General features: G+C 40.7%; 1 protein-coding gene and 1 long non-coding RNA gene across 3 annotated transcripts; one reads left to right on the forward strand and one right to left on the reverse strand.

The window, feature by feature from the left end:
- Positions 1-1,383: 1,383 nt before the first annotated feature.
- Positions 1,384-6,980, reverse strand: LOC307087327. The gene is made up of 3 exons (XR_013812489.1): positions 6,800-6,980; positions 6,059-6,184; positions 1,384-5,822 (listed from the first exon to the last, which is right to left on the reverse strand). It is a non-coding gene; the product is annotated as an uncharacterized lncRNA (long non-coding RNA).
- A 142-nt stretch (positions 6,981-7,122) lies between these two features.
- On the forward strand, positions 7,123-10,866 carry pax1a (paired box 1a). 2 transcript variants are annotated; one of them, XM_079752862.1, is made up of 5 exons: positions 7,123-7,337; positions 7,732-8,334; positions 9,146-9,279; positions 9,506-9,701; positions 10,175-10,866. In XM_079752862.1, exons 1-5 carry the CDS (start codon positions 7,334-7,336, stop codon positions 10,282-10,284), a joined length of 1,047 nt encoding a protein of 348 aa, XP_079608988.1. In that variant the 5' UTR covers positions 7,123-7,333; the 3' UTR covers positions 10,285-10,866. The 2 variants fall into 2 exon arrangements, with proteins under 2 accessions (XP_079608988.1, XP_079608987.1); XM_079752861.1 differs by having other exon boundaries at positions 7,125-7,337; positions 7,732-8,361.
- Positions 10,867-11,211: the final 345 nt, after the last annotated feature.

Genomic DNA, 11,211 nt, shown 5'->3' on the forward strand with positions numbered 1-11,211 from the left:
CATAAACAAAACTAAGAGTCGAATCAAAAACACAAAAAAGTTGGGAAAAATGGCCTCGGTAAGTTTAAATCATGAAGCAAAGTCACAAAAATAACAATAACCAAAACATATATATAATTAAACACATTATTCCTGGACTCTGTAACAAACTGAATGGAGCAAGTTTGGAGTCAGTTCCCGTGTGTGACCTACTGTTCTTCTGGTCCTTGGGCGAGGTTCCAAGTAGGGCAACCATGAATCAGCAGCAATGCTGCATTGAGCTTTAGAAGTGCTCCAATAGTAATTAAGGTTCTTCCTCTTAATTGTAAACAGACTCTGCCTTGCTTGGTTTCCCAGATAAACTAGAGCAAAAACAAGGATTACGGCCAATTTCCCGTCACTCATTCTAATGCTTACAGCAAATGCCCGTGTGGAGTTTTGTGGCGTGCTTTGTTATCATCATAAACAAGTCGTAATTATAAGGCAGAAACAGAGACCTGAATATGACATTATAATGGCTGGCTATTGACATTTGCGGCCAATGGCTGTTAGAGTGTGTATAGATGCTATTGAACGACACGAAATACACCTGAATCCCTATTACTTGAAAAGAGCAAACTCCAGATGGAGTTTGATTATGATTTGGATAAGCATCCACATCATGCAAATAGGCATATATGAAAAACACACATTGGATAAAAAAGCTTTCTCAAGCCATTGTCCTGCCACTTTAAAATTGTTGCTTAGTGGAACAGATATAACTTACAGATGTGTGTATTTCAAGGAACTTTATTGCTGCCTAATTTGTATGTAAAGTTTGCCAAATATATAACTCTATGATATATATATGCCTCAGAAATGTTATTTAATTTTCAGTTGTCAATTATTGTAATGTGCCCAATCAAAAAAAGCTTTTTGTATTTAAAAAACTGTTGCATTAAAGACCAGTGGGTGGGCTTTAATGTTGGATTGTCTGCCTGAAGAACACCTCAGGTGATAAACTATTTTTTTTAACCTTAAAAAATATCCTGCTAGTGACCATAGAGGGCGGTCTTTTCCCACTGGCTGACACTGTTGCAAAACTAGGAGTGCAGGCAGGGAACTTGAATTGATGCCTTCTTTCCTCCATCAGGTGAGTTGATATAAACAAATAAGCCAGCCAGCCAATGACCCACGTTTTCTAAAACAGTTTGTGTTGGTGTATCATTGTTTCAGACATAAATCATTTCAACTTACCTTGTGTTAACAGCAAACATGAAAAACGATGTCAGCAAGAAGTGTATCGAGATTTGAGTCTTTCTCCATGTCTTTATACAAATGGTTTTACAATATGCCTAACACATTAATCTTATCGACGGAGTATATTTCTATCCTGATAAGAGCACGATAGGCCATCAATTCATCTACAAGGTTTCAGAGCATCACATTTTCCACCGCATAACATATACCTAAAATACACATATCACATCATTTCTTGGGAGTGAATGGATTAAAGCTTTGAAATACAGGCATTGGGCGAGTGCACCTTGACCCGTATCTCCTGTGGCTCAAGGCAATATCGGATGCTTAGCATGTGTACGGCTTATCTCCAACACTTGGTTCTGAGTTATCTTCTCCATTAAGAACAGATACGGCCACAGTGGCCCACAGTGCACAGCTCAGAGCTTCAGTTTCCTCACAGAGGACGGTTCTCATTACCGTGTCGTCGTGATAAGAACAAAGCCAATGCATCTCGTTGTGATTCATACAGAGTGGGTAGACTTTTTCTGCCGGGACGTGTAACTCACACAGCAATTAGAAATGGAAAGACAGCAGAATGCGTCGCTTCTGAATTCAGCCAGGAACGTTTGACAATCGTGGTTAATTCAGTTAATTATATTTAACAAACATTTCCCATCAATATCTTGTGTCCGTTTTTGCTGTGTAATGTGAAATGAAACTGAGCAACATATTCCAATAAATCCAATTTGATAAACATTTGCAGTGTTCGTGTCATGGAATATCAGTGTTATGCTCAGATAATAAACAACATAAGGGGCTCTTCAACCTGACATTCATACACTACAAGCTTCCATGACTTCTATGGCATGAAGGTTTGCACTGCAATGGGATAATTTACATATTTCTACAGGTTCAACAGTTGTATTGTTTTTTTATCAGAATGAGATGTGATAACTCTCATCCAGGGGCCTGCTATGGAAGAGACACGAGAAAGATGAGTTCATAAGATTGTAACCCTTTTGTAAGCTCCTGACCGTTGAACACATTACAAACACAATCAACACTGGTTTGTTGTCAATCAAACCATTGTTTTTTTTTGTCAGATTGCAACGGCAGGAGAAAAAGCACATTTAACACGACATGATGCTATGTGTTGCATACAACAACAAAAGCAGCCAGGTGGAGGGAGTGATGGCATCAATGAGGGCTAGCGTGCTGCGCAACGTTTGGATGGAGCCCGGGAGTGATTTAGGACTTATGTGTCTCCAGGGGCATTGAGTCAGTTCATAAAAGAAAAAACATGCTCGTTACACACACTTTATGACATATTACTTTATAAGGAGAATTCTGTACTCATACTGAGACGTGCAATGGTTACATTTCTGTATTGGGTATACACTGTTTTGCAGTATTCTCACACCAAAACATAGGATAATCACAGATGATTAAAATAATCGATAAGAGGGAGGTTTTATGACATCCAAACTGGAAACTGAAAAAAGTTCAATGAGCAGACAGAAAAATAGAATCTTTATTGTTTTTCCTTTTGACGTTCCTATACCTTTTGAAAATATATATTTATAAAAAAAAAAACGTTTATTTTGTCCACTGGCCGTTGGTTTTCGTCATTCATCGAGACAGCAGTAAGACTACTAGCATTTTCACGGAATGATGGACTTATTTACCATCAAAGGTCCGCCCAAGTGTGCAAATGTAAAACGACACCACTGTGAGCTAACAGGTGAGACTAAAAGAGACTGTCCTGGCTCTTTCTCTTGTACTCTGTCTCTCTATTTTACATTGCTCTCTCTCGCTCTCTCCCTCTCTCTCCCTCTATCTCCCTCGATAGCCAAAGTAAAAAAAAAAACGTTTGCATAACCTCTGCCGCTGCACAATGGGCTCTGCCGCCACGTGTCACAATTACTAGTACCCTCAGTGTAAGGAACCTGCCCGGTAAAAGGTCACAAGCAATTACCCGGCCTGGTAAACGCTGGCACGTATCGCGGGGCATGGCTGCTGCACGCGCTCATTAGGAGCCTTCTGAAGCCCAGAACGGCTCTCCGGGCCATAAAAAGCCCGCACGCTTGTTACGGTCCAAGACGGCTCCCTCTAATAGGACTACTGTTAAGGGATCCAGCTCTCGTTTTGCACAAAGAACCTACACATCACTTCCACCGCGTAACGCAAAGGATCTTTTTTCTTTTTCTTTTTGTTGTTGTTGATGTGTTTTTCCACTGAAATAAATGAGGAAGTGGGGTGGCAGTGGTTGTGTGTGTGTGTTTGTGTGTGTGTGTGTGTGGGGGGGGGGGGGGGGGGGGGGGGGTAGTGTGCAGGTGAGCGATTGTTTCTGTATAGTGTGTAGATAGTTTGCAGGTAAGTATTTGTGGATAATGTGCAGATGAGTATGTGAGTGTGTGTGTGTGTGTGTGTGTGTGTGTGTGTGTGTGTGTGTGTGTGTGTGTGTGTGCGTGTGTGTATAAGGGTGGGATAGTGCGTGTGTTTGTGTGTGTTTGTGTGTGTGTGTGTGTGTGTATATGTGTGTGTGTGCGTGCGCGTGGATAATGTGCAGGTGAGTGTCTTTGTCTGTGTGTGTGTGTGTGTGTGTGTGTGTGTGTGTGTGTGTGTGTGTGTGTGTGTGTGTGTGTGTGTGTGTGTGTGTGTGTGTGTGTGTGTGTGTGTGTGTGTGTGTGTTTGAGAGGGCTGGGCTCCTCTAAGAGCTGGCACAGTTGGTATTTAAATGTGAAATACAAGATTATAAATCCCCTTTAATAAAAAATGCAGTAATCCATCCGAGGTTTACTATATTGATTTTCAACATTGGCCAAGGGTGATTAAGTAAATGGAGGGCAGCATAGTGATCATAAATACTGCATGTCACAGTAAAGAAAAAATATAATTGCGAAAGTTGAAAATTAGCCTAGCAGAGACAGATTCCGGATTCCAGATTATGTAGAAGTTATGTACACTATTATCATTAGTATGTCATTCTTACATTTAGCTGTATAGGCTAGCCATCCCTCTCAGTTGTTTCTGCACTAAATCTAAATGCATTTGCTGGCCCAAGTCTAATTACTTCCATGCAAGTAACGATATACTCACAAAACGATTAGTCACAACAGGTTCATTCGGTTCAGGTTCATCACTATTCAACAAAGCAGACCTGACTGGCTGTTCTGGTGAAACATTTCAAGCACATCATAAGATATTAATAGATCAAGTCTGTGCTTAAACGGATAGTTTATGGTTTGAATTTAAAATACATGTTTTTTATCAGAAAACTAAACATGAATGCAGGGAAATTAGATGCTTTGAGGAATATTTCAAAAATGTGAACGAACACACTCGTTAAAGGAGCCGGTTCCTTTGATGACACTAAACACCAACATCAATATTTACCGTGAAGGGTCGCTGCACATTGCCAACTTCAATCGAATGAGAATCAAGCAAATTGGTTTAGACTACTGTTCCACCATATAGGAAGAAAAATAATTATGCTTGATAAACATGCGTGTGAAAAATATGCACAATTACTTAAATTTTACATTTGTTTTGGAATTTTCTTTTTCACTATCATTTTAAATATTTTTTAAACACCGTCGTAAATTAACTAGCAGAATATAAAATATGCAGTGAAAGAAAAAACGATAAGGTTATGTGAGTGAAACGAGACATTTTGCATATATCGCTTGTAAGAGGAAACGACATTATAAAGGTTGGGTCAATTTATGCATATCCACAATTGTATCCAATTCGAATAGACTTTAGAACCCCAATTATACATATCACTGTCATTACAGGCATACTTAAACAATATAAATGTTAGCCAATAGCTGGATAGTAATGGGATGAACTTATGGCATTTATAATACCCTACATTAATGAATAATAAATAAACCGCTTTTCCAAATAAAATGTATTGTCTACGATAATAACTTGCGGGACTATAGGCCTATATTTGCATTGTCGTTTGCACTGATCCAAATGGTCCATATCTTAAAATAATAATTATACAAATGACAAATAATGGTATAGGTATTTCCATAAAGGTTTTAATAAATCGAAAAAATGTGATAGCCTATAATCCGAATGAAAAAGTAAAGCACTTATTATTAAAAAAAGAAATGTAATCAACAATAGCCGATAGTATTTATAAATATATATTTTCTTTCCCTTCGTTTTATTATTCATAGGCTTAAGGGGATATTTCCCAATATGTCTACACGTTTATTTTATGCAATTCTCATTCTGCATGTTAGAAAACGAGAACGCATTTAAAACACAAACAAAAATAACATTAAAGAGATGAAATAGTATAATTGCAATTAGAACAAACAACATTAATGTTGATTTTCCAAAAAGAAAAGTATAGCCTTTAAGTTAAACGTGACGCAATCGATTTGCAGGCTTATAAGCAAACTGAAACATGTAATGGGCAGTTTTACTATTTTCATAAAAATGTGCGCTAAAACCAAGGACTAATATTCTTTTCAATAAAAAATAACTCTGCCATCAGAAGAATAGCCCATTTATCACTGGGCCATGCAGGGATGCAATAATGACCAGACTCGATTAGCCCGTGTAGTTCCTTTGTCGTCCAGCTGAGGGTAGTTTGGCTTCTCTGTCTACGCTCAGAATAAAAAGAAAAACATAAAGATGTGATGTGAGGAGGAAGAAGATGAGGAAGTGGAGGAGGAATGACTGGGATATATTTTGTTGACCAAACAACGTAGAAAAACAGACCTTGCCGCAAATGCAAAAGTTCCCAGGTTGTTACTTATATGATATGATTATATATAGCCTAGGCCTATATCAAAATATAAACTTAACCATGATTAAAAAATGAAGTAAATTGTCTCACTTTAAACCCTTCGCCTTCACCCAGGCTGTGCTTCCCCTGCTCGGACCCAGGCTGATGCTTTCCATGTGCCGTGAGTCTGCCTGTCCAGAGCCGGGCAGGGGAGAGGAGACAGCGACCTGGCTGCACCTTGTTACCATTGGGTCAACTGTTAACTTTTACGACGGACGTTTTGCGAGCTTATAAACGATACCTTCTAACCGTACACAGGAAACTCTGCAAACATGCTGTGATAATGTATACCTGTGGAATTTAGTCGATATCCCGTATGGTCTGGGAGCGTGGCGATCTACAGAGGTATCGATTACATGCGCCCCTTGTCCATGATTGATGTATTGTTTAATTTAAAAAAGGGAGACAGTGTTATAATCTAAGCGAGTCTCTTTCAGTAGAAATGCATTACACGACTTATTGTAAATAAAGACCGTCTACCAAAAACATTACAAATGCTGTATTATTAATTACACTAAATTATGTTGAGATTAAGCCTTTCTCAGGAATAACTTGAAGGCCTGCGTGTGAAATAGAACTGGCGAGGAGACTCAACGAATTATTGCAGTAATAGGCTATGTGATAAATTAGTGTTACAGTTGTGTGTAATGTGTTAGTCATGACCCATTTTACAAAGCAAAACACTAACGCCTTTTCATCGCATGCACATTATAATAGGGTAATTTGCTATTCTCAACCAACGTTAAATTGGAACTGCATGCATATATTGTTCAACACATTCCGAACACTGACCTTCAAGTGTAGGGCGGTGGAAAGGTAGTTAAGAGCTATTTTACTTGCAAGATAAAAAGCATTCTTTTAGATCTTTGAAGTTAATAAATCCCCACAGCGTGTTGGATGGAAAGCTTCTCCTCTGTCACTTCCCCTATGCAAAACATTCACGGAGGTGGCGCGCTCCAACCGGATGGCGTATCCACGGGACGGGCAAGCCTCCCCGGCTCGAGTGGACCAATGAAATCAAAGCAATGCCTTCTCGTCACTCCCAAGATTGACGTGGTTGAACGAGTCGAATTAATTCCTGCAAACTTCAGACTCTCTGGTATAACTCCAATTTCCATTTATCCGATGAAGATCACCTTGGTGCCATTGTCCTTCTCTGCGCTCCTGCTGCGGAGGTTTTAGACCGGAGAGCCTACGGGGGGAGAATTGAAGGGATCCCTTTTCCTTATTTTTTCTGCTCATTACATCCTTCTCCGCTGAGCGGGGAACCAACCGCGTTCAGCCATTGAGGGGCAACTATTTCAGAGCATCTCGACACATAGGCAAATGGGTAAGCTTGCGTTGCCATCGGCACGCTCCAGTGGCACATATCTTAGGGAAGCATAACCGAACTCACCACGCTTGCCTAACGATAGGAATAGCCTGACCATAATGTACCGATAACGTGCAAATACATTGAGGCGACTGAACCCATTTAGAGGTGGGGTTATGACAGCTTTAAGACATTTCGGCGCAGAAACACCACATGTAACTTCGTTTAAAATTGGTATACTTATGTTATGATTACTTTGTACATAAAACTGCGTCTACATGCTGAATACTTCAATGTTAACCACTGTACATTTTGTTGTCAAGCTCACTGTTTTGTTATTCGGTCTTGTTTGTGCGCGCATCGTCAGCAAATCATTGGCTTATTCTGCAAATGTGTTTCTGTGCTTTCCCAGAGCAAACCTATGGAGAGGTGAACCAGTTGGGCGGCGTGTTCGTGAACGGACGACCCCTGCCCAATGCAATCCGCTTGAGAATAGTGGAGCTCGCTCAACTTGGAATCAGACCGTGTGATATCAGCAGGCAACTGCGCGTCTCGCACGGCTGTGTGAGTAAGATACTGGCGCGCTATAATGAAACCGGCTCCATTTTACCCGGTGCCATCGGTGGAAGCAAACCACGGGTGACTACGCCAAACGTGGTGAAAAACATAAGGGAATACAAGCAAGGCGACCCGGGGATCTTTGCGTGGGAAATCCGTGACCGGCTTCTCGCGGATGGAGTTTGCGACAAGTACAACGTGCCGTCCGTCAGCTCGATCAGCCGGATTTTACGCAACAAGATTGGAAACCTTTCCCAGCCGACCCAATACGAGGGCGGCAAGCAGGGCTCCTCGCAGGGCGGCCTCTCATATAACCACATATACCCTTATTCATACCCCAACACCATGTCACCCACGGGGACCAAGATGGGCAGCCCACCTGGGGTACCGATGACCGCCGGGCACGTCAGCCTGTCCCGGGCCTGGCCCTCGGCGCACACCGTTAGCAACATTCTCGGTATACGGGCTTTTATGGATCACACAGGTGTGTGTATAGAGTACTGAGCAGTATTCCACCGCATGTCAAACCCGTAGGCCTGTACCCTCCTCTCTGTGTTTGTCCATCGTTTTATACAAATATTTTTTAATATATCTGTGTGAGTGACTCATTGTGCCATTGCGCATAATGCATCGCCTTGTAACACAAGTAGCAGCCGGTTTTTGGCAACAGGCAGGAAAATATGTCCCCTGGCCGTGTGCAGGTCTTGGTTTTCGTCTTTCATCGAGACAGCACTAAGACGACTATCAATAGGCCTTTTCACGGCGTGCTGCATTGGCAAACACCTTGCTCACCTGCTATATCCCCGCTAATTCCTCACACGCTCGTTTAGATGCGATGCGTGTTCCTTTGGGTTGTTTAAACTCTATCACACGTTTGCTTGATTAATGGTTAAATTATATGCTTCGAAATACAATATCAAGGTTTAGAGCCACACAGCAAATGGCCCTAGATTATTTATATTCTATAACTGCATGGAGTGTGGTGGTGGTTTGCTTAAAATGGTGTCCTTACAGTTTTACATTTGAATAGACCGGTAGGCCCTTATATCAGATAATATCATTTGTTGTTTACTTGCAATCAAGAATAACCTAAATTAATTGATTGCAATTATTTCAATAATCCTATATTAATATGTAGGCCTGCAACAGTATAATCTAGTCCTACATGAAGCATATATCAGTTTCTTCGAAGTGTACAGTTTTCTTGTTACATAGGTCTGCATTATAAAAGCATATAAATGACGTTATAAATATTGTGTCCAATTTAGCAATGGCTGGAGCGGAGGGATATCCTCCAAAAATGGAGGACTGGGGAAGTGTCAACAGAGCCTCTTTTCCCGCGGCTCACTCAGTCAACGGAATTGACAAATCGGCCATTGATGCAGACATCAAATATGCACAGGTAAAACGAAATGCTGACCTGTGGTTCAAGAAAATGAACCGAGCATGTTTATTCAGGGTTTTGAAAAGTCCATTGAATGTGTTTGCTATTGTTCATTAATTAAACAAACCTTCTTCATGCCAGAATAAAGTATAAATTAATCATATTACGAATAATATGTAAAAAAAAAAAAAATCCAAACAGAATTATACTAATTCTATTCATGTCTCATCTGTTTGCCCCACAGCCATCCTCCACATTGTCCAGTTATGTTCCAGCATGCGCGTACTCTACATCAAACCAATATGGCGTTTACAGTCCTGCTGGGAGCTACGTCACCCCTGGCCATCACTGGCAGACACAGTCCCACCCAGGCAGCGGCATGAGCATGCACGCTGGAGACATCCATTCTACGATGGCGTTCAAGCATCAGTCGAGAGACGGTGAGGGAGATGTGGTCCACGCGCTACCGTTTTGATAAGGCCGATAACACGGCCCTAATATTAGGCCTGTAATTCGACAATTGCTGTCAGCTGCTGTTGCAATATTTTTTTTTAGCAACCCGCACGCAAGCACGTACGTACACGTTTGCAATAAAACATTAAGTGGAGGTAATAAAACGAATTAATTAGCAGGGTCGATCCTTGTGCGTTCACCTTTTAAAACATTTAACAGACTTTATTAACAGATTCGTAATTTAACAACTTTTAGTGCACGTACGCTGACACAAACACACACACACACACACACACACACACACACACACACTCACACACACACACACACACACACACACACACACACAGCCTGATGTTGCAATCATGGCCTTGTTACATAATATTTAACGTTATGGTTTTTGTTGTCGTTATTTATGGCTGTTATTTGAACATATACATGTTTCGTTTCTGTAATGCAGGAGACAGAAAACCCTCCAGCCCAATCAGCAAGCAGCAGCAGCAGCAGCAGCAGCAGCACGACTCGCTGAACAGTGTACACGGACTCAGCCTGGCTACCTCATCATCATAACGCCAGAGGGCCCCAGGCCTGACCCGGACTGATATAGGCCTACTCAAGGGCCGCAGAAACATATAGGCCTCATTTACATATACCTAACTGCAAGAATTCCAACAGTAAGTGTTTTGCATTTGTTTTGTTTTGGGCCTATTGTGGACTCAGGTTTCACATCCATCCATTCACGTGCCAGTATGAGTACAATAGCTGTGCGGTCTATAGCCATGCGAATGTATCATCATTGAGGCATTGATATTTCTTTTATACATATTCAACATGATTTTTATTTTAAAAATTGTTTTACCCTCAAATACCCTCATGTTGTGCCTGGTGATTTCTGTTTAAAACTGTGGGATCAAATGGGTAAACTATCGGCCTGTCTGTCTTGTATCTTTAATTCTCAAGGCTTGAAATACGGGGTCCCTTCTGTTGTACACCAATGAGTTGATGTTCTTAATTGGTTATTGATTATCTGTCAATTCAGCGATGTGAACAAATACACAATGTAGATTTAAAATATTTTGCCAAAGCTTTAATTATATATTTTTATAATTACACTGTAAGTATACAAAAAATAAAGCCTTTTCTTAATCCAAACTGTCCCCGGATATGATGACCACTTGTTAAGTGAGGAGGACAGCATCCAATCAAAGAGCATGGCATGACCTCATTCATCCGTACAAATTGCTGAGCAAGAAAGATGGATCGAAAATGAAAATAGAAACTAGTAGTAGTGTGAGTTATGACACATTTTGAAATGTCTTTGAGGTCGGGCTTGATTAGTGTTTCCAAACTCATTGTGTTTCATGCACACTACCAAATAAGTTGGACGCCTTTAGTGATGCTATCTGACTCAGATAGCATCTTGTATTATCCCTAGCTTGATCTGATGCATATTGAAGCTCCAAATTAAGAGAGAATTTTAGATTGAATTTCAGAATA

This window comes from Pollachius pollachius (assembly GCF_949987615.1).
Source record: "Pollachius pollachius genome assembly, chromosome: 15".
Classification (NCBI taxonomy): Eukaryota; Metazoa; Chordata; class Actinopteri; order Gadiformes; family Gadidae; genus Pollachius; species Pollachius pollachius.

What these genes read in the sequence shown, in the direction of transcription:
- pax1a (XM_079752861.1), top strand. An exon ending in CAGACATCAAATATGCACAG is followed by an intron (nt 9,280 to 9,505) that starts GTAAAACGAAAT and finishes TTTGCCCCACAG; the next exon opens with CCATCCTCCACATTGTCCAG. An exon ending in CAAGCATCAGTCGAGAGACG is followed by an intron (nt 9,702 to 10,174) that starts GTGAGGGAGATG and finishes TCTGTAATGCAG; the next exon opens with GAGACAGAAAACCCTCCAGC.